Source organism: Lampetra planeri, chromosome 51 (assembly GCF_965212315.1).
Source record: "Lampetra planeri chromosome 51, kcLamPlan1.2.h2, whole genome shotgun sequence".
In the NCBI taxonomy this organism is placed as follows: Eukaryota; Metazoa; Chordata; class Hyperoartia; order Petromyzontiformes; family Petromyzontidae; genus Lampetra; species Lampetra planeri.
In genome coordinates this window covers 1,572,492-1,597,554 of record NC_136157.1, presented here as the reverse complement: position 1 = coordinate 1,597,554, position 25,063 = coordinate 1,572,492, and the positions used below count along the sequence as shown (strand labels likewise).

Genomic DNA, 25,063 nt, shown 5'->3' with positions numbered 1-25,063 from the left:
GCGGCCGCCCCGTGCCAATCGGCACGTCCGTTACCGACGTCACCGGTTCCGGACTCTCAGCACCGGTGATTGACGCCACAACGCGGCCATCATTCAACCACAATTTGTGTTCGTGCCCAAAAAGCAACAAGCCACACTGCACCAGAGCGGCACAGGGGGGGGGGGGGCACGGGGGGGGGGGGGGTAACTGCCGCTGTGCTACCGTTGCGCGAGCCCCATCACTATTTTGCTCCACTTAACTTTATCTACTTTATTCACCTGGGGGGGAAATCTCTCGAGACACGACGGCTCACTCGCACGGTAGGGCATCGCCCGGCGGCCGTCGCCTGCCTGCAAGGTCTGCCGATGAGAGCCGATGGAGTCGCGAGCAGCCGCGCCAGGCACCAAGCGGAGGTCCGGAGGGCCCGCGGAACGTGCAACGCTCTCCCCTTGCGCTGCGTTAACGGCTTCTCGTGGCCGCCCGCTTGAAATCCGGGGGCTGCGGGGGACGCTGCCCCCTACACCAAGACAAATGTCGAGCGGCCGTGGCTACCTTGCATGCGCGCCGTACAATCGCGGGCGGGAGGACGCGGCTAGCGCGGGGCGCTAGTCTGCGCTACTCTGCGGCGAGGCGCTGCGTTGAGCAAGACCAGTGCTCCAATCACGAATCTGGAGGATCCCGAGAAAAACCCAGAAGCCGTAAAAGTGGTCGTGGCTTCCGCGGTCGCTTTTCCTTTACGACCAAATATTCTTAAATCCCCCCCCCCCGTCGCCTCCGTGCATCCAGCAGTGCGAATGGGTGGGGTCAAATCTGGGTGCTCCTGCCTCTTCTAAGATGTCCGGTCCAGTGTGGGAGTGGAGGCAAAAACATTTTCCCTGGAGGGACCTCTTTCCTTGATCTCCACTTCTGCCAGCAGTGCCGTGAGCGAGCACTCTGCAGGGCTGCGCCTTCCTTTAACCTGTTTGTTTGTTTGTTGGCAATCGACGCACTGCCCCGGGTACCCACAACAGCGGGAGCACTGGGGAATTGGCCCAGAACCGACGAGAGCAGAGGGGGCACAGAGGGGGGTTCCAAAAGCGCACAGCACGCACGCGCAACGCAACAACGCACAGACACCCCAAGTACGAGAGCTTATTAAACCACCTGTGCGCGTGAAACACGACAGCAAAGTGTGAAATGGCGAAGCCGAGAGATGTAGGAGACCCTAACGCAGCCAGAGCTCGATTCACCCCAAGCATTGCACACGAGCGGGGGCTGGGACGAGGGGTTAGGGGGCCTGGTCCAGTTAGGGGGGTTAGGGTCGAGGTCAAGTATTAGGGACTGTGGTCGGGTTAGGTCCACCAAGGGTCAGGGTTCGGGTGGGGCCGGGCGTTACATTCGGGAGGAGTTGGGAGCGAGGTGAGGGTGTGCGTGGGAGTCTCAAGCCGTGCGATCGGTCCGAGCGTGTGGTTTGTCGAATTGAATCCCAACGAACACCCGGTAACCCTTGGGAACGCTCGGCGTCCATGGGAACACCCGGGTATCCATGGTAACACTTGGTAACCGTGGAAACACTCGGTATCCGTGGCAGCCCCTGGTATCCTTTGGCACACTTTGGTATCCGTGGAAACACCTGGTTTCCGTGGTAATACTCGGTTTCCGCACAAACACTCAGCGAGCGGCCCTGACGCCCGAACAAGAACCCGGGGGGCCGTCACCACCCCAACCCCCCCCCTCGCCCCCACCCCCCCTCGCCCCCACCCCCCCCGCCCCCACCCTCCCTCGCCCCCCACCCCCCCCCTCGCCCCCACCCCACCCTCGCCCCCACCCCCCCCTAGCCCCCCACCCCCCCCTCGCCCCCCACCGCCGTCGCGTGCGCCACCCTGACCCGGTGGAGACCCAGCCAGAGCAGGGTGTGTGACGGGGGGGGGCATGGGAGAGGGAGGGAGGGAGGGACGACGATCCCCCACCCCTCGGGCTGCTAGGTGAGGCCCAGCAGCCGCTGGAAGAGGGAGGCGTGGTGCTCCGGGTCGCCGGTGGGCTCCACCACCACCACCCCCTCCCCCTTCCCGTCCTCATCCGCCGCGTCCGCCGCCTCGCGCTGCCGGCTCAGGGAGCGGACCAGGTCCCCCACGGTCCACAGGCGGCGCCGGGCGGCTCGCACCAAGGCCTGCAGCTGGGACAGCAGCAGCAGCAGGAGGAGCAGGAGGAGGAGCAACAGCAGCAGCAGGAGGAGCAACACAGATGAAACAGAGTTGCAAAAAGCGCACGACAGCATACAGAACCACTCACTACCACACAGAAACACTCACAACTATACAGAACCACTCACTACCACACAGAACCACTCACTACCACACAACCACTCACTACCACACAGAACTACTCACTACCATACAGAACCACTCACAACTATACAGAACCACTCACTACTACACAGAACCACTCACTACCACACAGAACCACTCACTACCACACAGAACCACTCACTACTATACAGAACCATTCACTACCACACAGAACCACTCACTACTATACAGAACCACTAACAACCACACAACCACTCACTACTACACAGAACCACTCACTACCATACAGAACCACTCACTACCATACAGAACCATTTCTACTCGTTTAATTGCTGTAGTTCGTTCCGCTGTTGTAATGTTGGCGGCCCAGATCACCTTCGTGAATGAGCCTCCTCTATCCTGGCCTCCTGAGTTCCCACCACGTGAAAAAAAGATATAAACTTGAAACCCTCTCCAAACACAACGCCTCCTATCCCCACCACCCCACGGCCCTCACCCCCCCCCCCCCGGGAGCCCCCTCCCCCCACCCTACCTGCTGCGGATCTGGCAGCTGAGACTCGGTGACGCGCAAGCGGGCGACGCCGCGGGCCGACGCGACGGCCCACAGCACCAGCAGGGCCTCCTCGGCCCGGAGGCCCGAGCAGCGTGGCCACACGGTGTGCACCAGCAGGTCCTGCTTCCACACGGCTGGGCGCAGACACGACACGAGCACACAAAACCAAAGGCAAGAGATCCACCAAGTAGCCTGAACACACCGTTTGGGCAAGTGCTGTTAGCGCAGCAGCGCCTACGAAGGGCGGCAAGGCGCACGAGGGGGTGGGTGGCCGGCGCCACGCCCGGCCGCCTTTGTCTGCACGGTGGCAAAGTTTACACGCCGCACCAGGTACTCGTTTGAGGCCGAGTCGACCTAGGGGAGGCCCAGGACCGGTTCAGATACTCGTCAACGGCGTTGGCCGTTAGCGGGAATCGAACTCGGGTCGTGGCCGGGTTCGGAGGGCAGCAGCGGTGCTCACCGGCTACACTAACCGCTCCACATACCCTGGACACGCGTGTACGCATGTCGAACAACACGCATGTATGTATGTCGAGCAACACGTGTACGCATGTCGAACAACATGCGTGTTCCTGTTGACCTCTTGAACCGAGCGACACGGGGATGGTGCTGCCGTGGTTGTAGTTACCGCAGTGAGCGCACCGGGATTGCAATCTAGTGGTCGCCAATTCGAGCCAATCTCCCGGCGCAGCAGGTGATACAACGTGGCAGCGCGGCGCGCTAACCGCTGCTCACGGCGGAAGGGGAAGTTCAGATTCGGCAGCACCGGCGATGACGTCAGCATGCGCTGACCATCCCCAGTGGCAGAACGTTTTCAAGAATGATCACATTCATTAAGCAGCAACATCAGCATGTCCTCCACTAACATTCACTCGCTTCGTGTGAGCCGCAGATGCACGAGGCCTACCACATCAAAACAGCCGACGTGTGATGCGTAATCCGTCACTGCAAGCGTCTGAGCCGTACTAACCTGGCAACGCCGGGTTTCTGATATTAGCACATTCAGGCACTTGTTCTTTGCGGTGTTACTGAATAACGCCGAGGTGTGCGTGTGGCTACTATAAATATCCGCGTGTTAAGCCACTTCGTTGAGCTGCCAATTGTGGCCAGGCCGCAAATAGCTCAGTGAGCCTTAATCTGTAAAATAAAATAAAAACAGTTTAGTTTTATTCGTATTATTTTTAGTGATTTGCTAACATTTCCTATACTTTGTACTCGTATCGTGTTTCTGTGCTGTTTGTTGTTGTCGCGTTCTGACCCGACCCCCACTGGACATGTGAAAAAGAGCTTCACAGCTCATCGGATTCCTCGAGAATAAACATTCTGATTCCAGTACTGTAAGTCCGATTCGGCCCTCAGTGAGGAAAAGGCTCCTCCCACTCTCACCAACACAATCGTAATGGAATAATAACAACAATAATCAGCCATTTTCCCAGGAAAGCCACGCAAGTCCAAAGGCTTATTATTCAGGAGGGCCCTGCTACACCCATATGTTTGGCCAACACCGGTGGCACTGCGTGTGTTTAACAAGGGGGAAAGACACAAAACTCCACGACGAAAGGTGCCAGAGTCAGGAATCGAACCCGGGTCCTCCTTGCCGTGATGTTACCCCCCCCCATTGCACCGCCCTGCCTGCCCGCACGCACGCGCGAACCCGCGGGTTGTCTCGCATTTACCTGTCCCGGAGGCGTCCGTGGGCCGAGTGTTCTCCGGGGCCCCCTGCGGATCGCTGCACGCGCGCACGCAAGGGGGGGGGGGGGACAACGGCGGTGTCCATCGCTCGTCACCGTCGGCGGGGGACAGGGACATTCCACTCCGCGCGCCGCCGGGAGCTCCGTCGGTGGGGGGGGACAAGCAACGCGCCGCGCAGAACGCGGCGGCGGAGGACGGCGCGACCGGGAGCCGGGCGTCTGAGCCAGGAGGTGGGGGCGGGGGGGGGGGCGGGGGCGGGGCAGGAGAACGGGGCCGCGGGGGGTGCCGCTGTGCCGAGGCAGCGCGGCCACATCGGAAGCCGGCGGTGGAAGAGCGCGCGGCCCCGGTGGCACCAGCTGCGGCCGTGCTCGCGCCACAAGTCACTCGCGACATGAGGAGGCCGGGGCAGTGACGAGGAGGCTCAGGGGGCCTCCCCTGCCGCCCAGACCAGCGCAGCGCGGGAGAGCGGCGTGCCGTGCGGCGCGAGCACGGCCGAAGGCGTCCTCCACCGCGCGGCACGCAGTGCGGTGCAGTGCGGTGCAGTGCAGTGCGGTACGGTGCAGTGCGGTACGGTGCAGTGCGGTGCAGTGCGGTGCAGTGTGGTGCGGTGCAGTGCGGTGCAGTGCGGTGCGCGCACACGCTGAGCGCGCGTTACGCTACGCGCGCGCAGGCCGGCGACGCTGCCACTCGGGGGCCACTGCACAGCTCGGATTGCACACAACGCCGCTAGCCGTTATTCAGCGTCGAACTGGGACCCCGTGTTTAATAGGGACGGGATCCTTGCCTATCGACGCCTAGGGGTTCGTCAGCGTCGCTTCAGCCAAGCCTGACTGCTGACAGGACACTCGATGTCAAAACCGTATCCAGAGCTTGCTTGTGTTGTACCAACGCCACTGAAATTTTGCGCTCCCAAGAGGCTTCGTGGCTGACGGAATGTGTAAATGGCGCGATGTGGAGGGACGGAAATGCGAGGGAGACATTGTCTGCTCGCCTACGCTGTTACACGGAGTGCAGTGGCCCCACGCGGCGCAAGCGGCGGCCAAACGTGCAGTTGGCACAGAGACGGCGGCAGGGCACGCACGAGGAGACGCACCAACTAAGACAACCACGCCGTCGTCGCGACGCTGGGTAACCAGACGCACAAAGACCCCGCCCCCCGCGTAGCCTTCACAGACTATAGGGGCAAGTGCCGTTAGCGAGCACTTATGAAGGCCTGCACGTCACACGAAGGGGTGGGTAGCCAACACTACACCCGGCCGCCTTTGTCTCCCTAGTGGCGATGTTTACACATCGCACCAGGTACTCATTTGAGGCCGATTCGACCTAGGGAGGTCCGGGACCGGTTCAGAAAATCATGACCGGTGTTGGCGTGAGCGGGAATCGAACTCGGGTCGCCAGGTTCGTAGCGCAGCGTAGCGCTAACCGCTACACTACCGCTCCCACAGGCATGCACGCGCACACAGGATCAACATGCACTAGAGCCAAAAGCACTCCCCCCGCTGCTGCTGCTGATACTGCCATGCGATGACTTGACGACGAATACTGCAGGGGAAGCCATGCAGGGGGAGAGCCGACAGCACCTACGCGGGTACACGTGGGTACACACGGGTACACGCATGCGGGTACACGAGCGGGTACACGCATGGGTGCACGTGCGGGCAAGCGCACGGGTACGCGCGTGAGCATGTGCAGGTACACGTGTGGACATGCGCACGTGTGAGCGCGTAGGTACCCGTGTGGGAGTGCGCGCGGGCACCTGGTGGAGAGGGTGGGGAAGGAAAAGCTCTCATCGGAGCCCTCGACGTCCACTGTGGCCACGCTGCTCCAGCTGCTGCCAGCCCCATTGCTGCCGGGCCGGCAGCAAAGTGACGGGGGGAGGAGGGTGGGGGGGGGGAGCGAAAGAGGCGGAACAAAGGAGGGGGGAGGAGGGTGGAGTGGGAACGAAGGAGAGAGGGAGTGGGAACGAAGGAAGGTGGGGGAGAAATGGAGGAGGGGTGGGGAGCGTGGGATTGGAGTCATGGTGGGCCAGTGAGTGATGACTGGCACGAGGCTCCAGTGGGTTAAGAGGATGTGTGTTGCAGCAATGGCGTGGGGAGACAAAGGTGGCCGAGAATTGGTGCGGCCATCCCACGCTTCGTGACTGTTCTACACACGCCTACGTTTATACTGGGGATGCGTTCCGGATTACAACATTTTCTATTTTTAAGGTCAATATCTGATTTTCGGATAATGTACATCACCGTCGTCATCAGCCTTGGTCAATCCACTGCTGGATGGAGGCCTCCCCAAGGCACCGCCATCCAGACAGCTATGAATAAGAGCTTCACAGCTCATCGGATTTCTCCAGGATGAATAAAGATTCCGATTCTGACCTCACATGACCCGGCGATTCAACAATCCAGCCAGCACCTGCACATTCCCTGATCTCACCGCTCTCCGTCTCCACCCTGGACGTCCTCTCAGGACGCATTCCATGCCCTGGCCGTCGCTCCGTCAGTATTCTTGACCACCGTCCCCCCATTGCCCCCCCCTCCCCTAGCCGTGACTCGTCCTGCTCAAGCCCCACTTTACTTCCCCTCACAGTTGGCATCGTGCCACTCACCACTATGTACAGTCCTAAGAGGGTTTTTGCTTTGACGTGACACCACTTTCGTCGAGAAAATCACAGCGGATGACGACTACGACGACGGTGAGATGACGTGTCCGCGTGGGAGTTTTGCGAGCACCTGTCACTGAGCTGCAGGAAACTGCTGCTTTCGTCGCCCACCCCCTCGCTGCTCAGCTGGGCCCAGCTGCCCAAGCTGCCCGAGCTGCCCTCGCTGCTGCCCCCTCCTCCTCCTCCTGCGCGCGGCGCGTCCGTGGAGATCCTCTCTCCAGAGTGTGCGCTGCGGCCCAGCAGGGGCGCACTGCAAACGGTACAACATGGCCGCTACCGCCGCCGACACCAAAACCACCACCACCACCACCATTGCCGTAACAAACCAACAACCCCAGAATACCCTTGCGGTATCTCCGGACATGAAGGCGCTTGCTTTGCATCCCACGTGTGTGCTCAGAGTAGTCGCCAGTTTCCTTTTTTTGGCTAGCCAACGCATCGCGTGCTTTCAGATGTGCGCATCTGCAGACGTCGGGAAGGCTCTTCCTTCCGATATTAGGAAGCCGCTGGAGTGATGCCACTTTTAAATCGGCATCTAGATTGACAAACTCATTTCTTTAGAACTGCTTTTTGTCCTTCCCCCCACACCTCCAATTAGCACTGTTGGCCTACGTACGGTGGTGCGAAAGAAGTGCAACGCACGTGCGTGCGCACACACACGAAACAACGTCACCTGCTGCCCGCGAAGCTGCCGACGACGACGATGCCGCTGTCCGACGTCGCGCTCTCGCCCACGGCCGCGTCGCTCGCTGCCCTCTTCCCCCCGTCCTCCCCCTCGCCCCTCCCCTTCCCATCCGCCTCCAGCCTCCCCGCCGACCCCGCCTCGGCCTCCACGCGGATGAGCGGCGGTCCCCGGCCCCGCGCGCCCGTCGCGTGCGGCCACCCGCCCGCCCGGGGCGTGGACCTCATCTGCGGCGAGGGCAGCGGCGGCGGGCCGCGCCGGCGGATCACCTCCCACTTGCCCTGCCACAGCGCCACGTTGACGAGCCTCGCGGCGTACAGCTCCACGCGGGGAGACGGCGCCGGGACGCGGGACGACGCGCCCGGCCCGCCGGCAACCCCCGCGGCGCGGACCGACGCCAGCACGTCGCTCGCCACCCGCTCGGCGAAGCGGCCGAGCGCCGACGACGCGGCCGTGCCGGCCTTGCCGGTGCCCGGGCGATGCAGAGGGCAGCCGCCTCCGCCGGCCTTCCTGGGAGCGCCCTCTGCCCCTCGGGTCACGAAGAGGTAGAATTCCTCCGTGATGCTGTCGCTCCTCGACCGCTTCCCCGCGCCGCAGCAGCGGGAGCAGCAGGCGGCGCGGCGGCAGCCGCAGAGGCGGCCGCCGCGCAGCCTCTTGGCGGCGGCCGCCAGCGACGAGGCGACGACGTCCTCGGCGCAGACGTCGGCGAAGGCCCGGAGGTGAACCTTGAGGCTCTCGACCCTGCCGGCTTTCTCGCGGTAGCGGCAGTGGGGCCAGCTGGTGAGGCCGCAGGCGGCGCGGCCACCGGGCAGGGCGAAGCGGAGGGCCCAGTCGTGGAGCCGGGCCTCCGTCGCGTCTTCCAGCTTGTCCGGGCGCTCGGCGATCGGCGGCGGCGTGGTCGCCCACGCGCCCCCGCGGTTGGCGGCCGCCAGCGACGACTGCAGGATGTTGCGCGTCATGGCCTCGGCGGACCGCTCCAATCGGGCCTTCGCCAGGGACAGAACATCCACGCGCCGGGCGCCAGCGCCGCCCGGCGCCGCTTTCTTCTTCTTCTGCTGCTGCTCCCTGCGGAAATACACGTCCTTGGGCTTCGTGTCGTCGATGTAAATGGACGCGAGCTCCGTCGCCAGCGAGATGATGTCTCCGGCGAGTTGGCTCGAGTACGCCCGCACGTCGCGGTGAACGGGCGTGCCGCCCCCCGCGGAGCCGCCCCCCGCGCCGTCCCCCTCGGCCTCGTCCTCGCTGCTGGCCCCGGCCTCCGACAGGGAGCGCACAACGCGCAGCACGAACTCGGCCTTCTCCTCGGCGTCGCGGCCCATGCCCGACAGCTCGGCGGCCGTCATGGCGCGGGGCGTGGGGGGCGGCACCGTGGGCTGGAAGCACTTGGACAGCTCCCGCTTCAGATCCTTGCTCAGCCTCCGCATCACCTTCCTGTCGCCGGCGCCGTCGGACGCGGGGCCGCCCGTCGTCTCCCCCGTCCGGCCGGACGGACGCGGCGGAGGGCGGAGCCCCGGGTGGCGCGGGCCACCGCGATCGAGCGACTGCTCCGGAGTCCGCACGGGGCTCGGGGGCGGAGTGGCGGGCGACCGCGTCCCCGCGACGCCGCCGCCGCCGCTCTCCCCCGCCGGCGCCCGCGGCGGGGCGGACGGCGTCTCCGAGCCCTCGCGCCGCACCAGCCGCGCCTCGGCCGCCTCCACGGAGCAGCGCAGGATGGAGAGGGAGAGACGCTCGGCCAGCTCGGCCGGCTCCGCCGCTCCGCGGGCGCCGTCGGGCACCGCCTCCGTGCCGTCGAGGACGCCGGCGCCGCTCGGCCTCCGCGCCAACTCCTCCGCGGAGCGCGGTGTGGACGCGGCGCTCAGAGCCTCCCGCAACAGCGCCGACGAGACGGACCCCGCGTAACGGCCTAGGACCGGCGCCGGCTCGGGGCCAGGGCCCACCACGGACGGCAAAGGCGACGACAAGAAGCTGGTGCCCTCGCCGGACTCCGAGCCAGACTCCTTCTCCGAGACCAGAGTCGGCGCCGCCGCGAAGTCACCGCGCCTCGACGGCTTCCTGCCGACGGCCTCGACGAGGCACGGCCCGTCCGGGCCGCGAGGGAACGGCCCGCCGGCGTCCTCCGGATGCGGCGGAATGCCACCGGTACCCGGCACTTGGCCATTGCAGGAAATGCTGATGGCCGCCTGAGAGGGGAAGGTGCTCGCGGAGCAGGAGAGGCCGATGAAGGCCTCCTGCAGCACGGACTCGGCCAGGTCGGACGAGTACACGTCCACGACGGCGCCGCCGGCGTTCCACGCGCGGCCCTCGTGCGGCAGGTGGCTCGCCTCCATGGTGGCCTCGAACACGGCCTGCTCGGCCATCTCCCCCGAGAACTGCACCACGGCGCCCAGGTAGAGGCCGTGCCAGGCGTCCGGCAGGGCCTGCATCGCGCTCAGCATGGCGCCCCTCACCACCCCGTCCACCAGCGACGCCAGCCTCTCGGCTCCGGCGGCGAGACCGGCGGCCCGGCGTGGGGCGGGCGCCGTACCCCGCCTCCTCCCGTACGCCACCTCGTGAATGGCGTCGTAAAAGCAGGCCCCGACCAGGCCGTCGGCCATCGCGCTCACGCGCGACAGGTCTCCGGGCGACGCCCAGCAGCACCGCCCCGAGGAGGAGGCGGGAGCCTTGACGCGCGAGCGAACCCGGCGGCCGTGCGGCCCCCGCCGGCCACCGCCCTCCCGCTGCTTGCGGGTCAGCGGCGGCGCCTCCGCTACCGTCGGGAGGCCCGACAGCGCGGAGCCCAGCACGGCGGACGACAGCTTCCCGGCGAACTCGCCCAGCATCGCCAACTTGTCGCCCTCTCGCCGGATGCGCTGATACGGGCCCGTCGTAGCGTTCCGAGCCCTGCCGCCGCCACCGCCGCCACCCGCGACGCAGTACGGAGAATCGCCGGCGTCGCTCCCTCTCCGCTGGACGGGGCCGCCGCTGCGTTTCTCCCCGTGAGCGTACGACAGTGACCTCATGATATTGCTGGATATGTGGCTTGCGAGCTCCGACACGGAGTTCGGTTCGCTCTCCTCCGCCGTGGCCGGAGGCGCCGGCTCGGCCGCCCGGCCGCCCTCTACCCCCTCGCCGGGCCCGGCGCTCGGCGCCACCGGTGCCAGCGACTGGAAGATTCTGCTCGAGATCTGCGTGGCCAAGTCGGCCACGGTGGAGGCGCCACCGGGGCCGCCGCCGCCGGCTCGCACGTTGGGAGGCGTGAACGCCGACGCGCGCTTCCACTCCGGCTGCTGCGACGGCAGCGCCGGCCGGGGCGACGGGTCCCGGCCGTCGGCGAAGCCCGCGGGGGGCGGCGTGGGCGAGCCCCCGACGGGACCCACGACGGGCGAACCCGGAGCGTCGGTCGGCTTCCGGGGCAGCGGCTTCCGCAGCCCGGCCGGTGGGAAGGAGCGATCAAAACGCCGCGGGTTGGGGGCGCCACGCCCCGGAGCCGGCAGGCGCCGGTCTTTCGCCCCCGCGCCGCCTTCGCCGCCCGTGCCATCCGGCGTCCCGAAGCGCTCGCGGCTGTCGAAGAATTCCCCGAGCTCCGAGTCGGAGTCTTCGATGTCGTGGCCGAGCAGCGCGGGGATGCTGGGCACGTGGATCTCGGCGCGCATGCTGCGCTCGTATCCCTCCTCGTCCAGGAAGATGACGGGGCTGGGGCTCGAGCCGTTCGACTCCTCCGTCTCGGACGCCGCCTCCTCCTCCTCCTCGCGTGCGGCGGCGGCGTCCTTGAGGAACGACGGCCTCCGCGTCTCGACTTCCGAGTCGGAACACGGCCCCTGCGGCTCCACGTCGGAGCCGGACGAGTCGCCGAGCTCCTTGCCGGGCGACGGAAACGCCGCGTCGGCGCCTCCACCCCGGATGCTTTGGTCCGAGCGGCCGTCGCCGCCGACGTTGCCGGCACCGCCGGAACATCGACCCGGGCGAGGGGACGCCGCGGAGAAGCGCAGCTGCTGGGCCGGCGGCGGCGGCGCGTGGCCGGGCAGGTGTCGGCGGCGCGAGGCCACGGGGGTCGGGGGCGGCAGCAGGAGCGCCGGCGGCGCCGTGCCACGCTCGGGGGAGGAGCGCGACCCCACCGCCAACTGCGAGTCGTCGCCGGGGCCCCCCAAGGGACCGCCGTGCGGCCGGACGGCCGGGACGCGGGCCGAGGGTCCGGGGGCCTCCACGCCGCCCGGAGCGCCGCCCTGCGGCCAGTGAACGCCGCCATGCCTGGGGTCGCTCTCCACGCCGCTCCCACCTGGAGGCGAACATCAGAGAAGGGTTTTTAGGGGGGGTGGGGAGAGAGACGTGCTTGGAAAGAAGAACACATGGATTAGAGCAGTGGTTCCAATCCTTTCAAGACCAGTGGATCACTGCCCTGCCAACCCTCAAACCAGCGTCGCAGACAACAATGCACGAACATCGTTTTCAACATCGAAACTGCAGATCCTAACATCTGCAACAGTGTCCGGGGACCGCTCCCCACAGCGCCTCAACCGCGACGCTCTCAACCGTGGGCACCTCAACCGCGGCGCCTCACCTTCGTCCTCCAGCACCTCGAACGCCGTCACAAAGTCATCCTCGATGGAGCTCACGGAGCAGTTGGTGTCGTCTTCCGCCTCGACGGACGTAGCGACGTCGCACAGCGCGCAGCGGCCGTGGGCCGGCCCGGCCATTTCGCCGGCGCGGCGCTCGCCCGCCCGGCGGTCGCTCGCCCACGAGCAGCCGAGCGCGGCCACGTGCAGCTGGTGCTCCAGCCAGGGCCGCCAGCGGTACAGGCAGATGGCGCCGTTCCCGTGGCCCTGCGCGACACGCGGCACGAGCGTGTGACAGGGTGCCCCCCCCTCTCCCCCCACCGCCAACCCCTGTCTCATTCTTTGCACCGGGGCCCAAAGAAACCGGTGAATCAAGAGCTCGGTAAGATATATAAACATTTCTGCGGATGCCACCAGGTGTAATGGTCAGCAATACTGGACCTGCAATAACCGCAAAAAGAAACTGGTAAAAAAAAGGTGAGCAGTTTTCCACACGTAAAATATCCAAGTCATAGACTTAACCAAGAAACATAGGAAGCTGCCCTGGTGTCATGGTCAGCGCACTGGACATGCAAACCAGAGGTCGCCGGTTCGACTGCACTCTTCCAGTTGAATCCCCAGGGTGCCCCTGCCCACCCAGCAGTACAAATTAGTTCATTTCAGTCGGTCGATCGGCAGGTCGTGCACGCTGGGGTCGAGTGCAGGTACTGCCTGCCACCTCTTCTAAGGCCAGTGTGGGAGGTCTCGAGGAGTGTAGCGCTGCACCTTGACCTTTACAAGTCACTGGAACGATGCAATCTCAACACAAATGGCCAATTAACCCTTTCCCGTTCCGAGACATTTGCAAGTTCAGAATCAGAATATGTTATGTATTTATACTGGAGGAATCCGATGAGCTATGAAGCTCTTTTTCACACATGTCCAGTCATAAGTTTCAGGGTGGGTCACGTTCACCTTTGAATCTCGGAACGCACAAGCGGTTCAGCGTTCATTTTCTTCAGAGAGGCGCAGCTCCGTTGTTTTTAAAGACATTGTACTCACCACAGGGAACCGTAGCGACACGACCACCGCACTTTGATAGCTGCCGCCAAAATGTGCCACGCCCTCCCGCGTGGCCTTGTGGGAGCCTCAGTATCGATTCACTTATTCTATTTTCGTTTTTCTTACGATTCCGTTCCGATTAGGAAAAGCTGGGAAAGTGTTAATCGTGTCTCGCGTAATTTAGATACCGATTACAAATGAAAGTAGAGGGCCTGGCGCTCCGTAACCGTGTCTTGCCTCACCTCCCCCGCGGGCGGTGACGGTGCCATGTGCTCTCCACCCTTGCCCAGCGCTAAACCTCGTTCGGCCCTAGTCACCAGAAGCACCTCGTCCATGCCAAGCTCCAGGGGAGGGAGGGACCGCACCAGCGCGCCGATCGCCGGCGGCGCGTCCTGCACGGCAGCGTTACACATGCACGCGCAGCGTCGTTAACCAGCGCAAGCAGACGCGGCGGGCGGCTCGCAAGCCTCCCAAATGCCATATTGGTCCAGCCATGGAGGTCACTGGAATATAGGTCACCGTGCTGGTCAGTGCGTGTTGACCAAGGGGGGTTCGGATATCACGCGCTGATGTTAGCCGTGGAAAGCAATTAAATTATGAGTAGAAGCCGGTTTGCCGAGTTCACAATGCAGTGCGAGCTAGTAATCGAATGTTCGGTGTTAATTATGTGTAATTTTTTTTTATAATTATGAATACAAATTACAATCGAATTAGTATAACAATAAACTGTTTGCCGACAAAAGCCACACTTGGGATTTATGGTCAACACCAATGACTCTACTTTATATGTGTTTAGCTTAGCGAGGAAACAGGAGAACCAGGAGGAAATCCATACAGAACGGGGGTAAGAGAATACAAACCCCTCAAGAAATTTGGGCCAGAGCCGGGAATCCAGCCCAGGTCCTGGTGGCTACGGGTCACGCGCATTACCACCGCCCAAGTAAACGTCCAACGTTTAGCCAACACTGGAACGTGGTTCGATCCACCACGTTCCATGTTTACTGGAGCGCCACCCTGAAGCCCAACGTGCCAGACACCATATCCGGAATGGCTCTCACCCCAATTAGTCCGGCTTTAAGAGGTTTTATTGTAATTTGGAGACTAAAACAAAACAAACAAAAGTTGCGATACGGTGGCACGGCCTCAGAAGTGGGTTCGATACCCTGGTCAGGCGTCTTTCTGCGCGCTGTTTGTTCGTTCTCTCCTTGTTCTCTGGGTTTCCTCCCAAAGCAAAAAAAAACATTTACACAACGCAACTGGTATAGCCAAAACGTCCCGATGCTGAAAAATTACCTGCAAATTAATCAGCTGCCATTACACATGCCAAAATCACCCCCGATTGTGAAAAAGTGTCAGAACATTCCAGAAAAAGAGACACGGTGAGCTTTTCCTGGGAAAGCAGGCTGTCGTTGCAAAAAAAATAAAAGGCACGAAACTCAGCTGAAGATGGACAGCCCTGTGTGTTTCATTTTTTATTTTAACCAGGTAACGCCCACTCACTGGCGGAGCCAGTGGGGGGTGGAGTGGCACGTGCCCCCCCCAATGATCCGATAAAAATCCCTAATCATTGGGGTTTATTAGTAATAAATCGGCATTTTGCGACCCCCATTGCCACTGTGTAGCATATTATTATGTGCCAGGGACTCTATGAGATGATAGGACAATAGTCTGAGTCCATAATTTGCAATAAGTAACGGCAAAGCGGTAATAAGTGACTCACAGAATTGTGCGCAGTTGCATATACAGTACACGACTTCCCTGAAGGAAAACACCTTCAGCGAGCGCGATGCCGATCACACAACGCAGTTCGAATTCGACCCTCGATCGATGGCTGTGCCATCGCCGCACACGCGTCGAATAAAAAGCAAGGGACAAGTCCTTACTTACTAACTCCTCTTATCATTTGTCATTGCTGCAGGGGTTGCCCCCCTACCTGTAAATCCTGGCTCCGCCATTGCGCCCACTGAGCTACGTCGTTTTCAGAAGCGGCCTGGCCATCACAAATAATAGCCCAATGAAGTGGCTCATCACGTGGGAAATGTATAGCAGCAGCCAAATACTCTAAACGCGTGACGTCGATTCTAAATGTGGAGGGGAAAACTGGAGGACCCGGAGAAAAATCCACGCGACCACGGGGAAGACATGCAAACTCCAAATATACAGCAGCCGTCAGGGTCGGGATCGAAGCTACGACCGCCTCCTGTACACTGCGAGGGAGTTAACATCTGACTCAACTGGAGACGGACAGCCCTGTGTGTGTATCCCATTCCCCCCCCCAGGCAATGACATAGGGCACATGTGAATGAGGTGTGAGCGTCACGAGGGCGGTGAGGATGCACCAGGATGATTAGCCCGAGGGACAGGCACGTGGTGTGTGCCGTACTGGAGCGGCGTGCAAGGGGCACCATCGATGAGCTCACCTCCCAGCCGGCCTTGTCCACCTCATCCCAGCCGTTCCTGGTGCACGAGACGAACGTAACCTGTGCGGACAGGGCCAGGGAATAGGGGATAAGAATTTGCATGATCTTGACACAGGACCAGTCAACCTTTGATTATCTAGAGTATTGAGGGAGGGGAGGGTTGATCCAGATTAAAAAATAGATAGAATGAAAATCACGTGAACTAGGCTATTAAACCCAGAGCTATTGTTTACTTGTAGAGACTATGGGTGAAGATGCAGAATGCATCCTCTGATCAGATCCCTTGCCACCGTGGCAAGATGTTAACTAGCTCGCTGGTATAAGGAAGGTTAGTGGGTTCGATCCCGATCCCGACACCTGCTGTATATTTGGAGTTTGCATGTCTCTCTCCCCGCGATCGCGTGGATTTTTCTCCGGTTCCTTCGATTTTTCCTTCCACATTTAGAAACACGCCTTGGGAGTATTTGGCTGCGGTGATAAATGTCCACACGATGAGAAGCCACTTCTCGTTGAGGTATAATTCGTGGCCAGGTCGCTCCCGACAAAGGGAAACGCCGCTTAGCGGACGCTTAGTGGGCCCTTACCGGGTAAAATAAAAATCTTTTACAGTTTTAGATTTTTACGTGTTTGCGGTGATGTGAGCATTGAGACCTTCCATCCCACTGACCCCCTACGGGTGAGGAGCGGACAAGTGTTTACTTCTGCACTTACACGCTAAATCCGCAACCTCGATACTCAGCCAATCGAGAGTTGCCTGTGTCGGACACCCTTCCAAATGAGACCTTCCATCCCAAGGGATTATCCGGGGGACATATTTGAAGCAGAAACGCATTTTAGAAACAAGACTGAAATTTGATCTGCTCTTGTAACCCACACAATCGTCTCGGCAGCTGAAAATCAAGTTCAAGTTCTCCTGTTAATTTTTGTTGAACCAGCTGAGAAAAAAAGAGACCGGAATGGGTCCCATTGGCGTTAATGGCCTGGACCACCACAATGACAAAAGCAATCACGGAGTAAAATGAAGAGCGGCAATGAAGCAATGTAGAACATCTGGTGTATGCATGTTGAACGGATGTTGAATTTTTTTCGCACGGGACGTAGCCAACCGTGCTCATCGGAGGTGCAAGGGTAAGAACAAATCTAAACACAAGAAACAAAAACTGTTCTGGTGGTGCACAGTACCTCTGCCAGACCCTTGCTGTCGTGGGTCTGACCAATGCAGAGCTCGCAGAGACGCCTGCTGCTGCGCAGCCACGAGCTCAGGCAATGCGGCGTGACGGCGGCGAGACCCTGGCAGGAGTCACACAACCATGGGCTCATGCACAACGGTCCACCGTGTAGCCGACAAACGTCGCCGGGGCAAGTGCTGTGACGCAAACACCGACAGTGGCAGCACTGCACACGAGGGGCGATGTGCCCAGCGCCATGCCTCGGCCGCCTTCGGCGCCGTTCACCAGGTAATCAAGGCTGAGTCGACCTAGGGGAATCCAATGACTGGTTTCGACAATGACCAATGATTTTAACCGTGGCTGAGAATCCAACTCAGGCCGCGAGGTTCATGGCACCGCATGTGAACCGCTACGCGACCGCTCCCCACACACACATACACTCTTGTACACATTATTCCAATAAAAGTCATTCTTAGAAAAGGTTGAAATGGAAACCCGATAAACGTGGACTAGCAAAACTGCATCTGCCAAGTAAAGTACTTGTACATGCAGATAACTCAACTGCTGGATGAGCGCCTCCCCAGAAGATGTGGGTCATGGGGTTATTTTACAATACTTCAGCAGGCTGGCCAGTGCGGGTTTGGCGAAGACGGGAAGCACAGATGCGGGGGGCACTGAAGTACGGTACAACAATTAACTTTCCTGCACTGCTGCTCTCTACTGCCCACCACGTGACCCGTTGCACACGGTGGCCACCTGCCCAAGCGCCATCTCTGTCGGCTCGACCGTGATTAGTTTCTAAAATCTGTCAAAAGTCGGGCATTTTCTGGGTGGGTTGAGCACAGGCGACCAGTGGAGCGAACGTCAAGAGCAGCAGCGGGGGAAGCCAAGCCAGGGAGAACACGTGGGCTCAGCCTCGCTGCTGCCCAGCGTCATTAAGGTGGAGGTGGCCTGTCCCTCGGGCTAATTATCCCGGGGACAATCATCACGGTTGCATCCTCACCGCCCTCGTGACGCTGACACCTCCTTCACACGTGCCCTCCATCATCGCCTGGGGGGGGGGTGGGACACACAGGAAGAATCTCAGAAAGGCCGTGTGGAACACAAGTTCCGCATGCACGCAACACTCACCCCAATGAATCCTATAAACCCACACCCAAGACAAAGATTCCCCCATATAGCCTTGTCAGAATGTTGGGGCAAGTGATGTGAGCGAGTAGCACCTACGAAGGCCGGCACGGCACACGAGGGGGTGGGCGGCCAGCTCCTCGCCCGGCCGCCTTTGTCTCCCCAGTGGCGATGTTTACACACTGTACCAGGTACTCATGTAAGGCTGAGTGGACATAGGGGAGGCCCAGGTCCGGTTCAGATAATCATCACTGGTGTTAGCCGTGAGCGGGAATCGAACTGGGCCGGGTTTGTAGCGCAGAGCGTGAAAGACGTCACTACCGCTCCCCACAACCAATGAAGCACACCGATGATGATCACCCTCTTCACGCACCCCCCCATCAACACTCCAAACCATCATTACCGGTAACCACGGTAACCACCTTGTAAAGGCCGGAACAAAACCGGTTGCAGGTTTGTTGCACATACATACACACATACACACACATCAAAGATCAAAGATCCCCCGTATAGCCTTAACAGACTGTAGGGGCAAGTGCTGTTAGCGAGCACCTATGAAGGCCAGAACGGTACACGAGGGGGTGGGTGGCCAGCACCACGCCCGACCGCCTTTGTCTCCCTAGTGGCAATGTTTACACACCGCACCAGGTACTCATTTGAGGCTGAGTCGACCTAGGGGAGGCCCGGGACCGGTTCAGATAATCGTCACTGGTGTTGGCCGTGAGCGGGAATCGAACTCGTGTCGCCAGGTTCATAGCGCAGCGCGCTAACCGCTGCACTATCGCTCCCCACATACACACACATACACACACATACACACATACACACATCCAAACACACCACGCTCACCACTCACCCTCCCAGCACCACCTACAACACACCACGCTCACCACTCATCCTCACCACCCTCCCACTCACCCTCCCATCACCACCTACAACACACCACGCTCACCACTCACCCTCACCCACCCAGCATTCCCACTCACCCTCCCATCACCACCTACAACACACCACGCTCACCACTATCCCTCACCACCCCCAGCACTCCCACTCACCCTCCCATCACCACCTACAACACACCACGCTCACCCCTCACCACCCCTAGCATTCCCACTCACCCTCCCATCACCACCTACAACACACCACGCTCACCACTCACCCTCACCCATCCAGCACTCCCACTCACCCTCCCATCACCATCTAAAACACACCACGCTCACCACTCACCCTCACCACCCTCACCACCCTCCCACTCACCCTCCCATCACCATCTACAACACACCACGCTCACCCCTCACCACCCTCCCACCACTCCCACTCACCCTCCCATCACCATCTAAAACACACCACGCCCACCACTCAACCCTCACCACCCTCCCACTCACCCTCCCAGCACCTGTGGCACAAGCCGCAATTTCCTCCTTGATGCCGTCCACCAAAAGCGCCTTCCCAGTGTCCTGCCTCACGGGGCCACCGATCCGCTCCCTCCCTCTGCCCCCCCCCCCCCCCTGTCAGTCCCTTGACGTCCCCGCTTCACGAGGGACGTCCTCACCTTGCACTGTTACATGTCCCCCCCCCCCCCACACGTATCCTCGTCTCCATGACCCCATAACCCAATACCGATATCCGATGTGCCGCTCTCTACATCCCCTCTGACCCCTCTTCTACTGCTTATCCGTCATCAATATTCTCACCTCGTGCCCATAATCCCCCCCCGTCTGCACCCCCCCATTTCCCTTATCCACGTGTCTCCACATCCCCTCGCCCCCCTCTAAACACATCGACTCGGGGTGCCCCACGTCCCCAAACCCCTCGACATCCCATCGTGCTGCCCAATGTTTCCACACCCCCCACCCACCCCACGTCTTGTACCCACATCCTCCCCCCTTGTCTCAGCATCCCCATTACCCCCCCCCCCTCCCGTATCATCCCCTCGCAACCACCACCAGCACCACCACCACTACCACCACCAGCTCCACTCACCAGCAGCACCACCACCACCAGCACCACCACCACCAGCACCACCACTACCACCACCAGAACCACCACTACCAGCACCACCACCACCACTACCAGCACCACCACCACCACTACCAGCACCACCACCAGCTCCACTCACCAGCAGCAGCGGCACTGGGCCCCGACGCCTGCCTCGCGTCTCTTCACGGGAGGGAACACCACCCCCTCCACGTGGCCTTCCTCACCAGCTCCTCTCACCACCAACCCCACTCGCCACCAGCTCCAATCACCACCAGCCCCACTCACCACTCACCACCACTCACCACTCACCACCAGCCCCACTCACCACCAGCCCCACTCACCACCAGCCCCACTCACCACTCACCACCACTCACCACCAGCCCCACTCACCACTCACCACCACTCACCACTCGCCACCAGCCCCACACACCACCAGCCCCACTCACCACCAGCCCCACTCACCACCAGCCCCACTCACCACCAGCCCCACTCACCACTCACCACCACTCACCACCAGCCCCACTCACCACTCACCACCACTCACCATTCGCCACCAGCCCCACACACCACCAACCCCACTCACCACCAGCTCCAATCACCACCAGCCCCACTCACCACCAGCCCCACTCACCACTCACCAGCAGCCCCACTCACCAGCAGCCCCACTCACCACCAGCCCCACTCACCACCAGCCCCACTCACCACCAGCCCCACTCACTACTCACCACCAACCCCACTCACCACCAGCTCCAATCACCACTCACCACCAGCCCCACTCACCACCAACTCCATTCCTCACTCACCACTCACCACCAGCCCCACTCACTCACCACCAGCCCCACTCACCACTCACCACCAACCCCACTCACCACCAGCCCCACTCACCACCAGCTCCAATCACCACCAGCCCCACTCACCACCAGCCCCACTCACCACCAGCCCCACTCACCACCAGCCCCACTCACCACTCACCACCAGCCCCACTCACCACCAGCCCCACTCACCACCCACCACCAATCCCACTCACCACCAGCTCCAATCACCACTCACCACCAGCCCCACTCACCACCAGCCCCACTCACCACCAGCTCCACTCACCACTCACCACCAGCCCCACTCACCACCAACTCCATTCCTCACTCACCACCAGCCCCACTCACCACCAGCACCACTCACCACCAGCCCCACTGACCACTCACCACCACTCACCACTCACCACCAGCCCCACTCACCACCAACTCCATTCCTCACTCACCACTCACAACCAGCTCCACTCACTCACCACCAGCCCCACTGACCACTCACCACCACTCACCACCAGCCCCACTCACCACCAACTCCATTCCTCACTCACCACTCACCACCAGCCCCACTCACTCACCACCAGCCCCACTCACCACTCACCACCAGCCCCACTCACCACCAGCCCCACTCACCACTCACCACCACTCACCACCAGCCCCACTCACCACCAGCCCCACTCACCACCACTCACCACTCACCACCAGCCCCACTCACCACCAGCCCCACTCACCACCAGCCCCACTCACCACCAACCCACTCACCACCAACTCCATTCCCCACTCACCACCAGCCCCACTCACCACCAGCCCCACTCACCACCAGCCCCACTCACCACCAACCCCACTCACCACCAACTCCATTCCCCACTCACCACCAGCCCCACTCACCACCAGCCCCACTCACCACCAGCCCCACTCACCACCAGCCCCACCAACCCACTCACCACCAGCCCCACTCACTCACCACCAGCCCTACTCACCACCAGCCCCACTCACCACCAACCCACTCACCACCAGCCCCACTCACCACCAGCCCCACTCACCACTCACCACCACTCACCACCAGCCCCACTCACCACCAGCCCCACTCACCACCAGCCCCACTCACCACCAGCTCCAATCACCACCAGCCCCACTCACCACCAGCCCCACTCACCACTCACCACCAGCCCCACTCACCACCAGCCCCACTCACCACCAGCCCCACTCACCACTCACCACCAACCCCACTCACCAGCAGCCCCACTCACCACCAGCCCCACTCACCACCAGCCCCACTCACCACTCACCACCAACCCCACTCACCACCAGCTCCAATCACCACTCACCACCAGCCCCACTCACCACCAGCCCCACTCACCACCAGCTCCACTCACCACTCACCACCAGCCCCACTCACCACCAACTCCATTCCTCACTCACCACCAGCCCCACTCACCACTCACCACCAGCACCACTCACCACCAGCCCCACTGACCACTCACCACCACTCACCACTCACCACCAGCACCACTCACCACCACTCACCACTCACCGCCAGCCCCACTCACCACCAACTCCATTCCTCACTCACCACTCACCACCAGCTCCACTCACTCACCACCAGCCCCACTGACCACTCACCACCACTCACCACCAGCCCCACTCACCACCAACTCCATTCCTCACTCACCACTCACCACCAGCCCCACTCACTCACCACCAGCCCCACTCACCACTCACCACCAGCCCCACTCACCACTCACCACCACTCACCACCAGCCCCACTCACCACCAGCCCCACTCACCACCAGCCCCACTCACCACCACTCACCACTCACCACCAGCCCCACTCACCACCAGCCCCACTCACCACCAGCCCCACTCACCACCAACTCCATTCCCCACTCACCACCAGCCCCACTCACCACCAACCCCACTCACCACCAATTCCATTCCCCACTCACCACCAGCCCCACTCACCACTCACCACCAGCCCCACTCACTCACCACCAGCCCTACTCACCACCAGCCCCACTCACCACCAACCCACTCACCACCAGCCCCACTCACCACTCACCACCAGCCCCACTCACCACCAACCCACTCACCACCAGCCCCACTCACCACCAGCCCCACTCACCACTCACCACCAACCCACTCACCACCAGCCCCACTCACCACTCACCACCAATCCACTCACCACCAGCCCCACTCACCACTCACCACCAACCCACTCACCACCAGCCCCACTCACCACTCACCACCAACCCACTCACCACCAGCCCCACTCACCACTCACCACCAACCCACTCACCACCAGCCCCACTCACCACTCACCACCACTCACCGTCTTCCGCTGCCGCTCCCGTGTCGACTCCGCCGGTCTCCTGCCCGTCCCTTTGCAGCGGAGCGGCGTCAGAGTCCTGAGGCCGACATGGCGGTGTGTGTGGGATGTGTGTGTGTATTGGTGTGTGTGTGTGGGGTGTGTGTGTGTGTGTGGGGGTGTGTGCGTGGGGGTGTGGGGTGGGGTTGTTTGTGGGGGTGTGTGCGTGTGGGGTGTGTGTGTATGTGTGTTAGTAAGGGTGTGTGTGTGTGGGGGGGTGTGTGTGCTGGTGTGTGCGTGTGTGCGTGTGTGTGTGTGTTAGGGCGTGTGTAGGTAAATGTGTGTGTTGGTAAGTGTGTGTTAGTAAGGGTGTGTTGGTCAGGGTGTATGTGTTAGTAAGTGTGTGTGTGTAATTAAGTGTGTGTTAGTAAGTGTGTGTGTAATTAAGGGTGTGTGTAATTAAGGGTGTGTGTTGGTGTGTGTGTGTTAGTAGGGGTGTGTGATGTCCAGGGTTTGTGTTAGTAAGGTTGAGTGTTGTTAATAATCAAGGACGTGTGCTATGAAGGGTGAGTGTGAGGTTCGTAAGGATGTGTGTCTGTGTATTTGCTTGTGCCAATGTGTGTCTGTCTCTGCGTGTGTGATCGTGTGTGTAGTGTACGATTGTCTCTGCATGTGCAGTACGGTAATTGTTGTGTGTGTCAGTGTGTGTCTGTGTGTGTGTCTGTGTGTGTGTATCTCTCTGTGTGTGTATCTCAGTGTGTATCTCTGTGTGTGTATCTGCGTGTATCTCTGTGTGTGTGTATCTGTGTGTAGTGTGTATCTCTGTGTGTATCTGTGTGTGTGTGTGTCTCGGTGTGTATCTCTGTGTGTGTATCTGTGTGTGTATCTGTGTATCTCTGTGTGTATCTGTGTGTGTGTCTCAGTGTGTATCTGCGTGTAGTGTGTACAGTGTAATCGCGCGCGTGTTGTTGCTGCTGTGTGAGAGGAAGCTGCGCCGATAGCGAAGCCGTGACGAGGGCTCAACGTCATATCCAGCACCACCCACACAGCTCACACACACACGGCTCACACACATACGGCTCATACACACACACGGCTCATACACACACACACGGATCACACACACACACACGGCTCACACACACACACGGCTCTCACACACACACACGGCTCACACACACACACACACGGCTCACACACACACACACACGGCTCACACACACACACACACGGCTCACACACACACACACACGGCTCACACACACACGGCTCACACACACACACACACGGCTCACACACACACACACGGCTCACACACACACACACACGGCTCACACACACACACGGCTCACACACACACACACACGGCTCACACACACGGCTCACACACACACACACACGGCTCACACACACACACACACGGCTCACACACACACGGCTCACACACACACACGGCTCACACACACACACGGCTCACACACACACACGGCTCACACACACACACACACACACGGCTCACACACACACACACGCCTCACACACACACACACACGGCTCACACACACACACACGGCTCACACACACACACACGGCTCACACACACACACACACACGGCTCACACACACACACACACACGGCTCACACACACACACGGCTCACACACACACACGGCTCACACACACACACGGCTCACACACACACACACGGCTCACACACACACACACGGCTCACACACACACACACGGCTCACACACACACACACGGCTCACACACACACACACGGCTCACACACACACACACGGCTCACACACACACACACGGCTCACACACACA

The 25,063-nt window shown here is 61.0% G+C and overlaps 1 protein-coding gene across 1 annotated transcript; it reads right to left on the bottom strand.

Annotated features, from left to right (window-relative positions):
* Positions 1-1,813: 1,813 nt before the first annotated feature.
* Positions 1,814-24,326, bottom strand: LOC144734546 (uncharacterized). The gene is made up of 12 exons (XM_078616792.1): positions 23,254-24,326; positions 18,017-18,064; positions 17,027-17,134; positions 15,845-15,904; positions 13,667-13,816; positions 12,389-12,650; positions 7,843-12,106; positions 7,240-7,419; positions 6,270-6,359; positions 4,498-4,550; positions 2,801-2,955; positions 1,814-2,135 (listed from the first exon to the last, which is right to left on the bottom strand). The coding sequence occupies exons 2-12, from the start codon at positions 18,059-18,061 to the stop codon at positions 1,941-1,943; spliced, it is 5,562 nt and encodes a 1,853-aa protein (XP_078472918.1). The 5' UTR covers positions 18,062-18,064; positions 23,254-24,326; the 3' UTR covers positions 1,814-1,940.
* Between the last annotated feature and the right edge of the window lie 737 nt (positions 24,327-25,063).